At 30.7% G+C, this 16,620-nt stretch overlaps 1 protein-coding gene across 1 annotated transcript; it reads right to left on the bottom strand.

The window, feature by feature from the left end:
- Positions 1–6,820: 6,820 nt before the first annotated feature.
- Positions 6,821–16,088, bottom strand: LOC143222510 (transmembrane emp24 domain-containing protein 7-like). The gene is made up of 3 exons (XM_076449112.1): positions 15,734–16,088; positions 13,015–13,260; positions 6,821–8,541 (listed from the first exon to the last, which is right to left on the bottom strand). Exons 1-3 carry the CDS (start codon positions 16,046–16,048, stop codon positions 8,314–8,316), a joined length of 789 nt encoding a protein of 262 aa, XP_076305227.1. The 5' UTR covers positions 16,049–16,088; the 3' UTR covers positions 6,821–8,313.
- Positions 16,089–16,620: the final 532 nt, after the last annotated feature.

Here is a 16,620-nt window from a genome sequence, read left to right as displayed (position 1 = left end):
CTTAATAATTATTCCAACAATTTGGGCAAAAATCAAAACACTCATCATTTTAGTGTATTTAAACATTGAATTAATCGAATTATAAGATTTCTCCAATTGCTATTCAGTTTAAGATTTTTTTCACTTTTGGATACTTTTAATTAGTAAAAACAACTATTATTTGGGATGAAAATTATTCCAAACCAAAGAGTTACATAAACAGTTGTTTTGAGTGAACATAACAAGTCATTCACAATAATTACTGATGTTATTTTCTTATTTCAGGTTTAAAAATAATTACTTATACTTGCTTTGGAATTTCAGCCCTCACTCCAATGGATAAGTGGTAAGTCTCCAGACTATTGCTTCAGGATTCGATGCTTGTGGTGGGTACAGCACAAATAGCCTTGTGTAGCTTTGTGTGTAAAAATAAGCACAATTTGGATTTCAAACCATTCAAAGAAAAAAAGGTTTTTAAAAGATGTTATGAAAGAGGATATTTTCAAAAGTATGCACAGTATTAATTGATCATGAGTGTATAGCTGTCTGTGTAAATCAATCTGTACAGCACGTCAGTACCTAATAGACAGCTTAGATTGACATTGTTATGGAAAAAAATATAAACTTATTTGTGAACATTTGGATTTTTTTATAAGATAATGTTCAAATTAATTATACTTTCAATCTGTAACTATTATAAGTTGTTTTACAAACAGATGAAAACAAATATGAGAATAAATGGGTAATCAATTTCTAAAATACAAAAACTGCTATATCTTTTTGAGCTACTTCATCTCAGTAGTTAAAGATAATACGTAAGTTAGTCATTTGTTGGCAGATGTGAAATTAAGTACACGAATTTATGTATCCTTCTGCTGTTATATTTGATTCAATGATTGATTTGATACGTGGGGGGGAAAAGGATGTAAATTACATTTTTGCTTTATGTTAACCGTGAACAAACTCAAACATTTTACCATCAATCGTACTCAAAATTTGATCCTGACGTACATTTCTGTACTTGAGTTTAACTTTTTTTTCAACAGAGGCAAACCGAAAAAAACATTTTTAAAGGTTATAGTTTAATAAAGGTGAAACTGTTTTGAAAGTTTAGTAATTTTGTTGTCGTTGATTGTGAAAATAACAGAAAATAAAATGTATACCTTCTAGATCCAAGCTGTTTTAAACTATTCTTTTTTTGTTAGCTTTGTTTGTTGGTGTTGATAAACTAAACAGTCAACAAAAGCAGAGCTAATGTTTTATATGTTTCTCAGAAATTTGAGAATGCTAATTGGAAACATGCCTCATCTGATAATTTTAATGAATTAATACAATTCTCTTTAACTTTTAGAGAATAGAGTATCATTCACAATATCCTTTCATTTAAAATACAAAAAAACACCAAAATGCTGTACGTTCATACCGAAAGTAACTCTCGAGCACTTAACTACAAAATTATTACCAAATGTACTCCTGCAGTGTCCTCAAAAGTGTTCTGTTTCAAGAACAGGAAAAAAAAATTAACAAAATTTTTTATATTTTACTTTTGAAGCTCATATGTCATGTTGTATTGCAGTCTACAGAGTGTGTAATTCTTCTCTTGATTCATGGCATACGCACATTTTACTAACGTCGTGAAAGTACAAGTTCCAACACTCAGTGCCCCTTATGTGATGCCATTTTAGTACTTAATGACTGACTGACAGACACACACTACAGTATAATGGTACCAATAGTTAAAGTAAATATCCTTTCTACGCGACCTTCGGCCTCCTTTCTGCGAAATTAAAAAAAATATTAAAAGCCTAGATTCAGGAAAATATTAAATTTCAACTACAGGGTGCATAACAAAATGTATTCAAAATTATTTATTATCTTGAAAGCAAATTCAACAAATCTTTATTCTTCTATCATTTAGCAGTGATAGACTACCCACTGTCAACTTTTTTACCAACAAATAGTGGGATTGACTGCAATATTATAACGCCTCCACGGCTGAAAAGGCGAGCATGTTTGGTGTGACCGGGATTACAAACAAAAGATTTTAAGACAACACATATAATATTCTTATAGCACATTTCATGTTTTGTGTAACATATTTATAATTTTCAAAGCTGATTGACTGTTTTGAATTAAACACAAAGCGACACAATGGGCTATCTGTGCTTTACCCGCCATGGGTATCGAAACCTGATTTCTAGTGGTGTGTTTCTGTATACATATCACTGTGCCATGTTCAAAGAAATGGAAATGTCGACCATGTAATGATAAAATGAGGTCTGGAAATTTTAGGGTTAGTTTAGAAATTTGACCACGTAAAACATGTCTAAATTCTGGATTTGAATTTAACAATGATAAAATATAGTTCTTTACATGGAGTTGTACAAAATACATATGATTAACGATAACTAATTAATGCTGGTCCGTTGAAATGTTCAGTTATAACAAACTACTGGTTTCTTGTTAATTTGTGGTAATTTTATATTCTTTAAAAGAAAAGAATATAATTAAGCTTGAGTGAAACATGAATAATAATGAAGTTTAATTTTTCAAATTTGCAAATCATGAGTGATATATTTATGAACATCTTATTTTAATTTTATTTATTTATTTATTTTTATTATTTATTCCAATTTGATCATACGGATACTGGAAGTTAATTATTCTGCATATATAACTTACTTCAATAACAACTGTCCCTTCTCTAAGAGTACCCTCTCAAGAAGTAATGAAAAAACAACAAAAATAACACTAGCTATGCCATAAACTCACTCTGTGTAATTAAGTATATAAAGTTTGTGTGTGTGTGTGTAGTGATTTAAATAGATCTTTTGAGTTTGTTTGTTTATTCAGAATCAAGCAAAAAGCAACACAATGTGCTGTCTGTGTTCTGTGCACCACGGGTATCGAAACCTGGTTTTTAGCGGTGTGAGTCCATAGACATACTGCTGTGCCACTGGAGGGAGAAACAAGTCTTTTGAGTATAAAGGACTATTAAAGGTTACAGCTTATAATAAATGGGTTCAATACGTTATACAAAGACTATTTTGAAGCCTGGTCATCGGCCCAGTGGTTACGGTGCTCGACTCGAAATCTGAGGGTCCGAATCCCAGTCACACCAAAAATGATCGCCCTTTCAGTCATGGGGGTGTTATAATATGACAGTCAATCCCATTATTCGTTGGTAAAAGGGTATTCCAAGAGTTGGAGGGTGATGAAAGCTGCCTTCCTTCCTAGTCTCACACAGCTAAAAACCCCTGTGTAGCTTTGCATAAAATTAAAAACAAACAAAAACTATCCTGTCATACTCTGCACGTAGATTGTATAAGGTAACAATCAGCGTGCAGCATACTTTATATCCTTTTCAATAGTAGAGTCACGGAGAAATTAATAGATGCTGCGTCCAGTGATGTAACCAACATCTCTTTGAATGGAACAGCAAGAATGCTCATTTTATTCTCTTGCTGCTTGATGTACGTGATGGTTGAACGATAGTTATGACTCAAAGACTTATGTTATTGATTCAGTGCTCTGTTGATCTTGTTTGCAAACAGAGATCCTTCTTTATTATGCTGCATACTGTTGCCTGAATCACATGGACGAATTTAACCAGTTATAAAATACTGCATTTTGCTTACACATCTGGGACATGACTTGTTGCAGGTCTCCTTTTGGATGATACTGTTATCCCAAATTGATTCATGCTCCTTTGTTTCCAATGACACTGAGTACAAGGAATATCAAATAGATGCCTGGTATATAGTGATCCACAAGCAAATTCATATCCTATGTTGCTGATTACTCTGTCCTGTATTCCCTTATACAGTACACAGTGGCAGTACATATCATGTGTCTAGTTAAAAGACATTTTTTCTTACCAGTTAAGCTATGTGAAGCCAGAATAGGACCTTTCTAGATACTGAATTGACAAAATCTAGTTAAAAGAACAATAAGAAATAAAGGCTTTCTGAAAGTTACTGTAGCCTCAAGCTCAAGGAAAAACAAAAAGGCCACTGTTTAGAATCTCTCACTGGTGACTTATGAATAATGTTTAAAATTAAAATGTATTGATACAAAATATGTTATATTTAAAGCTTCCAATTAAGCACCTACTTTGTGAAATAATTCTTGAAAATATTTTGGAGGAGGGTTCAAACGGACTATGTGATCTCATTGTCATGGTTATTAGGATTTTGTACTTGTAAAGATATTGAACTGAACCAATATATAATTTTTGAAATTTTGTACTCTGCAGGCTTTTAAAACTATACACACGAGACTTAAATGATGTCAACAAACACAATGATTCTATTCAAACTGTATTTGTTTATAAAGATATGTATGTATAGTTATCACTGAAATTATTGACTATCCTTACATTATATTTGAGAAAAAGTCACCACAATTATATGAACACAGAAAAAAAAAAAATACATGGGGATACGTCTAGCTATGCCACTGTAATCTGAAATTATAACCAACCTCTTTAAGTGCAGAATAAAGTTGATCACAGAATACAAACCCATGAGTGTTAATGAATACCAAAATGCAGAAAAACATCTAATTGTTTTTTTTTATCAACGTTTCAAGTAAAATACCAGATAACGTTTGTTACATTCCTTGTTAGAATTTTGTAATTCAGATTTTAAAACAATAATATATACAACTACCATTTTAAATTACTTCTTTTGATACCTTCTATGGGCTAATGTATTTTACTGCCAATTCCACAAAATCTCGTTACATCGAACTGGTGAAAAGTGATTTGCTGTATTGTGTAGGTTTTACTCATTTATTATTTTTATCTTCATACACGTTGGTTTTACCACTTGACTTTATAGCAGCTGAACATGTTGCAGTAATTTATCTCAGATGCTTGTTTGTTTTGAATTTCACACAGAGCTCCAAGAGAGCTATCTGCACTAACTGACCCTAATTTAGCAGTGTAAGACCAGAGGGTAGGCAGCTAGTCATCATCACTCACTGCCAACTCTTGGACTACTCTTTTGCCAATGAATAGTGGGATTGACTGTCACATATAATGCTCCCATGGCTGAAAGAGAGTATTTTTGGCATGATGGAGATTTGAATCTGCAATCCCCAGATTACGAGTCAAGCGATTTAACCACCTGGCCATGCTGAGCCAAGTTCAGATACAAGATATTCTAGTTACAATGTTGGAGTCATTTAACAGGTTACTATTTGGAAATAATAGATTCACAGACAAGAAATACAATGAGAGATGCTGAATCAGGATGATACACCACTTGATTTGATCACATATTTGGACAAAAAGAGAAATGCTCAACTTTAATGATTGATATAACAACAGTGACTTCCTGATCTTTGCCGAGTTACCAGCAGTTAGGAAAGTCACTAAATATTTAAAAAAAAAAATCAACTGAAAGGAATCGATATTTTGTGACAAATACCGAGTACGTAGTCTTAACATACAATGTTGTTCCAGGAAGCCACCAAGTTCTCTCTCCCATGTTACCATGCTAGGTTGCTTACATATATACACAGAGTCTGGAATACAATTCACATATGTCACATGTATTCTCTGAGCATTGCTGTGCTAAACAAATGTTAGCCAATCCAAAACTGGAAATAATTTAAAAACTACTTGAAAGTTAACAGGTAAAATACATAAAATTAATAATTTTATCTTGTTTACTTTGTGAAAGGCATCAACACAACACAGGTATGATTTACTTGGCCAATAACAAAGGAAACTCAGATCCATGCTATGTTTCAAAATGCAGATTATGTCTTAAGATACACCTTGCCTGGTATGTTTGGTTGGCATGTTACTTTTAATCTTATAAAAACACTGTATATTTTAAAGAGAAAAGAAGTCTGTTACACTTTTGTCTTTGTTTAGAATTAAGCACAAAGCTAAACAATGAACTCACTGTGCTCTGCTCACCACAAAGGTATCAAAACCCAGTTTTTTTTAAATGATTACACAGATATACTGCTGTGCCACTGAGGGGCTATTGTCACTTATAGAAATGATCATATTATTTTGTGCATATTGTGAAGAATTAGTATCAAAGTAGAAACAGAATCTTGTCATATGGATCTAATCAGAAAAAATATTCAAGTCTTTTCTGAACATTACATTTCCTCTCATATTGTCACAAAGAATATTCTTCAGTCTCTACACTACTATACAAGTTCAGCAATTTGAATTCTTATGTTAGTACAAACAGCTCAATTGCCTCATGTGGCTTCCCATATTTTCACTCTACCATTAGCACTGAAACATAGCAATTTACTTGCCACCTTTAGCATTCAAGCACCACTACAACTGAACTGTCCTCTTTGCATCTCATATAAGCTGTTTTTGAAGTGGTTGTTAGTGCCCTATTATTTTTTACATTCTTTACAATTAGTTGAAGTGTCATCATCACTGAAGCAATTTGTGGGAAGATTACTATTATGACTGTTTGACATTTTCTGCAGACAAACCATATGACTACAGCTCTGCATACATAGGATTCCAAAAACTTCCTGACACATAATCCAATATGAAAAAAAAAAAAAGTGAATAATCCAATGACAAAAGTATCTAAAGATAATCTCTGATTTTGGCAAATTTGTATTGTGTCACTTGTAGTTTTTCTAAAATATACACACCTCAATTGGTCTATCCTATAACACAATTATAAATTTTGTATAAAACTGTAAAATGCAAACAGATTTCATAAAAATGCAATTATGCTTTTAGTGCAATTTTTTTAAAGTGTAAATGACAAAGTAATACTTTATCCTTGTGTGAAGATAAAACTTAAAAACATTATACATGCACTTAGAAATAATAATTTATAAAATAAACTGACAAATATATAATCAATTTATTGTTCATAAATGCAGGATTTCCACTGCTAGAACTACATCTCAACTTCAAACAATAAATTTCAAATGTGTACATGTGTATGGAAAATAAAACAGGCCTGCCCCCCCTACAGTCTTTGTGCAGACCATTTTGTCCACCTAAAACCCCAAATATTTTTTGACAGCTTTAACAAGAGCTAACAAAATTTATTTTTGTGATATATAACTTTTATGCAAGTTCAAACTTATAATTTCTACACAGTATATGTGAAACATGGCACTTACAAGTTTTCCAGAGTAAACATTTTTAGACTACTTGCCTCAAAAAAACTGGCAATATTACTTTAAAAATATAAACATTATCTTATTTTAATAGCCACTAGAAACCTACTGAACTTGTAATAGATGTAAAATAGTATAAATTTAAAGAAGTATTTAACTTATAAGAAGCTGTATTATTTGGTAGTTTAATTTTGTTTTTTGCTAAGTTAGCATAGATAAATTTTACCAAATCACACTGTCTGTATTACAAGATGCTATAAAAACTTTACATAATGGGAGATTTGAGTGATAAAAGTTATATAAAACTTATTTAGTAGACTTAGTTAACACTGTTAATTGTTTTAGAAAGATCTTAACAAAAAGTCTTAAGAAAGAGTTGATGATTAAAATAAATAAATCCTCTTAGGTAGAGCAACTAAAGAACAAATAAGAAGCTAAAGAAATATTTTTGAGGGTAAAAATATACTTTAGGAACAACACAAAAATAAGAAATGTACACACACATGTACATGAACAATTTCTGTGAAGTGCACAAAAGTGAATTTCAGCCCAAAACATCCATATTATTTATGCTAAAACTAAGTACTTGAAAAATCTCAATTTCTTAAAAGAAAATGTTCTTGACAAATATTTCTATATGCTTTTTATCCATCAAAGTTCAATAACATTTTTTCTTGGGTAAAACAATGAAATTAATGAAAACTTTTAATATGCTCTCATAATATTTCAGAATATTCTATAATGTTTTTAATTTAAAAATATTTTAACAGTTTAAGAACAAATTTAAAAGTGGCTGGTAAACATTTGTCAGTTAGCAAATGTAAATACAAGTAAAGGTATCTGAAAAATATTTAAAAAATACATTGTTGTGTAACCACCAAGGTAATGCTGTTTTTAATTTTATGGTATCAATACAAACCTATAATCAGCTGGAAATATAAATATAATTCTTTCTGCATGTGGGTTTGAGCACATTTACAACATTACAGGACGAGTCAAAATTAAACATACTTGCAAGTATATAAACTTTAATTGTTACTAAGTTTTGTGGTATTCCACTTATGTATCACAGTGGGCTGTACTACCATTCCTACATATATATATATATATATATGACCATGTATCATATTCTTCTCCATAGGCCAAAATATTTCCTCCCAGTAGAAAATACCATGGCAGTAAGTCCCATTGTTTCATAACAGTCAAAGATTTTCATGTATAACTAACAGTCTTCTTATCAGTGAAAAAGGTTTTTAAAATGATGACCTGGCTAATGCTAATAAAGAGAATAACCACAGCTTCACCAGTAGACCAATACAATACTTTAGTATTCAGGTCCTCTGCAAACTTCCGACCTTGGGCTTCACGTAACCGATGATGCGTCTGATAATCAATAATGGTGTTTAAATTCTCGTGAACCTGGTTGCTCGAAGATTCCATCTGACCAGAAAACAAAAGATTAAGATGTTAAAATAACTTCACAGTGATAAAATCACTAAAATAAAAGTAGACAAACTTACTTCCTCAAGAGCCCAATTTAGTATCTATATTATATATACACACACGCACAATTTGTTATTCAGACAGGTATTTAATAGATTATATTGTTGGTTATGAAATGCCAACATAAGTTAAATTTCCTCAGATATAGCTTAAATAAATTGATTTTATGCCATACCTAAGTTTCAGAACAAGTCCAGAGCATTAAGCAAATTTATAAACCAGACTCTTATTTACAAACCAAGAACACAACAAGAAAGGAAGAAGTGAGAGTACAAAAACTTCACCACAAAATAATTAGAAAAACAACAACAAATCTTTATGCTAACCACACAGAGAAAAAACAAAAACTAGAGATAATATACAAATATGCCAATCAACCCTTCTGCTATAGGCTTGGTATAATATACACAAGTTCATCTACACATTTGCACATGTTAAGTATTTGCATAAAATCTTTTGACACAGCATGTGTAACTTCACAAAATTTGGTAGACTTTTAGTAAAGGTTTTAAGTATTTTGTACACAAAAGCCAGTTCCTTAAATGAAATATTTTTACTAAAGATTTGTTCGTGAAAATTAGTCTGAGTGAAGAGTGATTTCATGTTATTAAAAAAATTATTGTTAGTCCCAAAATTTTCGAATATTATTGGTGTAATCTCTAAAACCATCTAAATACATTTCAAATGTTTGTTTTCAGCAAAACTTTATATTTTATGTTATTTTCTATAGTCTACTATGGCAGGTCTGTTACTTGACCAACCTCGTAACCATCATATAAATTGGGAAATAAATATAAATTATGCTTTTTTTCTTGCTAGAATGACTACATATTATAACATGAAAATACCAATGTTTAGTTTAAGTAGCTTAAGTCTTATAACACTGATATTTAGATATATATTTTTTATTATATTGACCTTCCAGTCATACTTAGCTTATATTACATAACTTGTGCTGACACAGTGCACGAGCACTCAGGTCAGTATCCAATAATATAAAACTGACATTTTGTCTTCCCTGTCTTGGTTGCATTTTACTGGACTAGTATTTTGTAATACAGTCACATTTCAATTATTACACATTACATACGTATATAAATTATTACTATTTAGAAATAAATTAAATTTATTTAAAAAAAATACAGAATAGTAAATCAAGAACTAGAGCAAACAACCATCTCTTTTCACTATGACCTTTTTACTTGGTTGCTGCTGGACATGGGTTGCTAACTAAGCCTTTCCAAATTTTGCACGTGGAAAATAACAAAAAACTTTATCAGGTCTCTCTCACATACACTCGAATAACTAAAAATTCACAAGTAACTACAATGATACCATATAATTTCACTATAATTTATTAAGCTCAGTAAGTAAGATTTATTTAAATTAAAAAAATATGAAACTTCGAGCAGACTACAGACAACACTTACCTCATTGAAATCTTGGATCAAAAGAACATTGTAGTATTTTCAAAAATTAAAATGGTGGGAAAAAAAACACACTGAGAACATTTTAAGCTGTTGGTTGGTTATTCACATGTCAAATTTTGAAATAAGTGTATACGAGGGACCGTTTCACAAAAATGTAAAGAGTTGAATGGACCCACCATGTATGATTTAGTACACAAGCCATATCTCAGTAAAATAAAAAGATACGAGGTTCTAATTTTATATTCTAGATTATTACTGTTAGTAATTTGAGTTCCTAATTTGTATGAAACTATAGACTTAATATTTTGACATCACAAATATCTAATTTTAAACAGTGCTGCATTCAACATACCTTGTGACTCACTAAAATATACATTTAAAATGTTATTTTAATATTTACTTTTATATTGAGAAATTAACTTGTATATATAATATTAAATTTTGAATTACAATCTACAATTTGGTTCCAAAGTTACTGATATAAATTCATAAAACAGTAGTTCAATAAAATTTTGAATTCAAGTCAACGAATACAATGACATGGCCTTTGAACCCTGACCCACTGCAAAAGGGTTAATAACCATAAACACAATAAAAAACATTAATCTGTTAAAACTATCTCAATTTCTAAAATACAAAAGTATAGCAACAAAGATTTTACGAAGACAAAAATTTACTAGTGAAAACAGAGAAATGATCACAATATAACAAAGAAAATAAAAATAAATCTGACAAAATCTAATCAAATATTTATCAAATGATCTTGTACAGAAAAATAAAGCAAGATAACCCTAAGTAAAAACACGTGGTTGGAAACTTGAAAAAGTGTCAATAAGAAAAAAACACACATTCACCATGAAATACACATAAAACGAAACAAAACTGGAAACAGAAACAGATTGCAACACAGACACACACACACTAAACTAAATTACAAGAGAGAGGTAACAAGTGAAAACAGTATACAAACAGAAATCACATAACTAGGTTTACACCACTAAAATCAATAAATAAAGGTTTGAAGGAAGTAAAGAAAGTCAATTCTTTCTGACATTTTCTATTAAATTATTTATAATGAATAGCAATTTGAGTTATTGTATTTTCTACTAATCTAACTCATTCTGATAAATTACTTTGAATTATTTAGCCTCAGTTTCATTGTTTACAGATCAGCCTTACATGCTAAGTGAATTTATTTAACTTATTTACAGCTTAGTGAGTAAACCAGTTAAATCACACCAATTTTTTGGACATTCTACTTCTTGTGCATATTATTTTGTGTCCTGAATTATATACTTAAAATAAACACTTTGCTCACAAAAAAACATTGTGAAAAAGAAACAGTGTCTTGATCTGTTGACACAAAGTATAAATGTTAGGCCCAGGCATGATCAGGTGGGTTAAGGCGTTTGACTGGTAATCTCAGGGTTGCGGGTTCGAACCCCGATTGCACCAAACATGCTATCCCTTTCAGCCGTGGGGGTATTATAATATGACGGTCAATCCCACTATTCGTTGGTAAAAGAGTAGCCCAAGAGTTGGTGGTGGATGGTGATGACTAGCTGTTTTCCCTCTAGTCTTACACTGCTAAATTAGGGACGGGTAGCACAGATAGCCCTCGAGTAGCTTTGTGCGAAATTAAAAAAAAACAAAAACAAATAAATGTTAGATAAGAACACTTACATAAAATAAAATTACTCATGATAGCATGTGCATATCGTCTCATGATATATGAAGCATGATTGTAATTTAACTGTACATATTGATAACTTAATAATTTGTTTACACAGAGGCCTCTCCCCGAATTACACATCTTTTTTGATACCCTGAGAAGGGTGCAATTGTTAAACAATAATTTTAAAAGATCCTGAGATTTGAAAAGCTAATCAGCCTTGACTGTAAGAACACAGTGTGCAATTGTCTGTGAAATACAGTCATTCTAGAAAGCAAAACGAGTAATCTAGACTTATTTCACCTTCTTCAGGTTTTTATTTTACCCCATAATAGCTAATTTCACTACATAGTGTTAAGGGAGAGAAATGGTTTTACTGAAAAAAGAAAACTTCTGGTATTTATTAAAGAGTTTCAGAAATTATACAAATGAAATATAAATACTAAAAGATGAAAAGAGAGATTTTTATTCTTAATGTATAAATCACCTTGCATTCAGATTAGTCAGAGCCTAATTCAGACTGACTTTATTTTTTGAAACACTGGTATTTAGTGAAACTGCAGAATTCATAGAGATTTTTACTACAAATACTTTAATGAAAATTTCGTTTTTCATGTAAAACAAACTTGTAATGTTTAATAAAAGCTTGCCAGATATTAGGAAGACATACATTAAATTCAGAATTATAGTGCATATTGCTGTGTACAGATTCATAGAAACAAACTGTTAATACAATGCACCAATGCTGTACATGTAACATTAATAAACACTATAAAAACTATACTGATATCACTATAAATCCAAACACAATAAATAATAAGAACCATCACAGAAACATAATATAATTCATAAAATGTAACTTTGTTTTCTGTTAAAAAGAGATTATGTTCATCAGAATGAAAATTATTACAATTTTTATTAATCTGGATATGGAAATAAAAGTGCTAACGAGAAATCATCTTAAATGGAACAAATCACAAAAAGACAAAAGATACAAGTATGAAACAATAGAATGATAAAAAAAACTTTAAGAATCAAGTAATGAAAACTAAAATGGCAGGTACAGCAGAATAAACCATTAATAATATATAAAAGTACCACAAAAAAAACAGGGAGGTTCCTGACATGGAACTTTTACACATACCACAATATGATTTAGAAACCAACAATAGAGAGGTGAGAAAATAACACAGCTGAGATGTTAGTATGTATCAGTTCAAAGAAGAGTTTTGTATGATATTAGTTGACCTTTTAAGTTTAAATGCCTTTATTAAAACAAAGAAATATGCAAGCAAAATGACAATTAACCTTTGTCATGGCTGAAAGATGTTCTCCCACCCCTGGGAGAGGTTTCTCATCACCCACTTGGAAGTCCATGTACACTAGCTTGTGGCTAAAAGTAGAAAACTCGTTACTGAAACACACGGTATATATACCTGTCTGGGCAGCCGTCCACGTAAAACTATCAAACTGTTTCTTAATACCTTTGTATAGAATCTGTCGAGTTGGAGATTCTAGACTCATATCCACGTCATACTGCCCACCTGTAACAACCTGAGAATATTAAAAAAGATCACATAACATTAGCTATAAATATTAATTTTGATAACTCTGTTAGTTACTATGTTCTGCATTTATATTACACAAAATAAACATGTAATTCCAAAACTTGTAATGGTGTCCACCAATTTGTCATTTACTTTTTGTATTTGCTGATGCACTTCATGATTAAACAACTACCAATTTAAAATATTATATATTTTCAAAACATATTTTAAGCTCTACTTAAAAAAATACAGGATAAAACAATATCACAGATTATACTTGAAATGTAATAACGAAGCAACAGACTTATAACAACAAACTTTAACTCACTTTTGCAAACCATTACAGCCATAAATTATAGTTACATAATGATGAAATTCAAATTTACAAGTTGAAACAACAATAACACTAATGAACAATTCTTTGCTAGCCAGGTGTGACTGTAGTTACAGTTGTAACTGGTTAGAAGCTGAAAGAAGCACAAGATTAATTAAATTTAGATAAGAACAGGTAGATACTGAAATCTTAATGACAAATCCCGAATAGAATTTAACATGTAATGAGTTTTACACGTACTGACAGAAGGAACAGGTGTTGTTTTCTTTTTATCTGACAATTATATTTACTTATACTTGTTTCAACTAGAGAAGAATCTTATTTGAAACTTTCACTGGTTTTCTAAAAATCATTTTGGAAATATGTTGAAATGACTGTGTATCTGGTGATATTTTTCAAACTGGCCAAATAAAAGGTAAATATTTAATTCCTTCTTTAGCAGTACTATATTTTAAAATGTTCTTGAAAAATATTTAACTATGTATCAAAGTATCACAGTCTAGAATACAGAAAAACTACCTGACTTTGTAACATTTATTACTTGGAAGAAAAATGTAAAAATAAAATGTAATTTGCCACAAAATACCCTTTGTCATTCTGTCAAGCAAAACCCTATTCATTAAACAGTCATATATAATATATTTGTGAAATTCAATGCCACTTTAATACATTGTTAAATGTCAACTGCTATATTTTTTTATTTTTATTACAATAGTAATTTTTTGTCAATTCATATGTACCTAATCTGTAGAAAAAAATTGATAACTTATAATTTGATACTCTGTCATTTGTGATTCATGAAATAAGCATTCACTGTAATAATTCTCTGCATTAAGCAATATTGCTCTATCAGAAAGCATCTGAAAAACCTGTAATAATTTGCAATGCAACTGTATAATTATACATAAGTATAAAACTATGGTATTGAATTTTAATAATAAATCATGTAACATTTTATTTCACACTCAAGTTCTCCTAGTAAGGTCAACAAGACAATTAGTAACCACAAATTTTATTCAACTACACAATATTTTTACAATATGTTGCTACATTACAAGATTCCCAGAACAATTAAATCACTACTTACATGTTATTTATCAAGAAATAGCTATTAATGCTAGACAACAATTTAATCTCTTATTTTTAAGTTTTAATTGTTAACATTCCTTGTACCATTTTTTCCATTAAAATACAGATGAAAATGCAGGCTTTTTTTAAACCATTTATTTTTACTAGCTGTATTTCTATATCCTATTTAATCTCCACAAGTTATTAGTACTATTTAAGAAATTGTAGCACACACAGTTACAATTTTGTCTAAGGCAGGCATATGTTTTGCATCACTCAGAAAATAATCAACAAGTAATGATCCCTATAAAATAGTGTATTTATCTCTTATATGCCTTATTACACATTCTACATAAATCCTTCCGTGTACAATATTTCTTGTTCTCTGTATCTGATAGTTAAGCAACTGTGTTTTTCCTTTCATAGAACTTGTAATTTTGGTATCTGCACATACAATTCCAACATTTTCCTTGATAATAAAATCTCTGTTTGCCAACACTAAATTTCAGGCAACAGTTTATAAAGCAGGTCATTGTGTTCAGTTATATATATATTTGTTACTTAACTGCTCACTCTAAGAATGTGAAATAAAATCTTAGACCTACTTCATTGATCATAAATTAAACTTAAAGATGTTACACTTCAGAACTTTCTAACTGATAGTAATATCTCTAAAATATATTTGGTATATTCTAAGTTATTCTGTTCTCTCCTATTTTTTGTAGCTGTCAAGAGAAATTAATTATCTCTTTCTAAGAAAATAGCCAGAAAATTACTGATTAATTAACCATGAAATTTGAAATAACATCGAAAAACAAAAAAGCATTTAGCCCTGTAATAATCTTTAAATATCTCTTCCCAAGTTCTTTAAATAAAACTATTTAATTTGAAAAAAAAAAGTTTGATCGTAGATAGAACGATTACAAATATGATTATAAATATACAGGAGACAATGGTTAATGAAATATTGCTTAAATTATTACCTTTGGCTTTATTTACTCGTCAGTGACGACACTCACTGGACTTTATTGTTTAGAAATTAAACGAGTATAAATATATATATATATTAAATTCCTACCTGGAACTCCACTGTAGACAAAGTATCTTTGGTTATTTCCTCGTGAAAACACTGCTTCGCGTTATCAGGTAATTCAAAAGTCAACTCGACAGCACCAACCCTGTGCATAACTTCCGTAAATTGAAAGAAGCAACACAAATAAAAAAATTGACTTAAATAAATTACGGGCCACATTCTACAGAACAGATTAAAAGTAAGTGTTATATATTTACCTACGCTGTAATTTACCGAATATACCTTAATGTCGGCGTTTATTGAACAATGAAGCAAACTATTTACTTTGACTTTAAGACGTGTCAAAATTTTACACAACATACAAAACCAACGTGGCGGTATACGTACTAAGAAGAGGAGCCATCTAGAAATCAGTTCTCATATGAAAAATCAGCTGTATTTATCATGTAAAAAACCCTTAAAACACAAACAAACAAACTAGAAAACAATTTATACCATAGTTTATAATCAAAGAAGTGATCTTTTTCAGGAAAGAGTTTGATTTAAAATTATTTCGAAAGCAATACCTTAATGATGCTTCTAATATATTTCACCCGATACAGAAATTATTGTTAATATCATCATACAAACACAATATGAGCCTGGCATGGGCTAGCGCGTTAAGGCGTGCGCTTCGTAATCCGAGGGTCGCGGGTTCGCGCCCGAGTCGCGCCAAAACATGCTCGCCCTCCCAGCCGTGGGGGCGTTATAACGTCACGGTCAATCAACAAATTTATTGTGCGCCTATGGGTCAATAGGTTTGTTTGTTTTGGAATTTCGCACAAAGCTACTCGAGGGCTATCTGTGCTAGCCGTCCCTAATTTAGCAGTGTAAGACTAGAGGGAAGGCAGCTAGTCATCACCGCCAACTCTTGGGCTACTCTTTTATCAACT

This window comes from Tachypleus tridentatus, chromosome 8 (genome assembly GCF_004210375.1).
Source record: "Tachypleus tridentatus isolate NWPU-2018 chromosome 8, ASM421037v1, whole genome shotgun sequence".
Lineage (NCBI taxonomy): Eukaryota > Metazoa > Arthropoda > Merostomata > Xiphosura > Limulidae > Tachypleus > Tachypleus tridentatus.
Note: the sequence above shows the minus strand (reverse complement) of the source record. Positions and strands in the feature narration are given on the sequence as shown.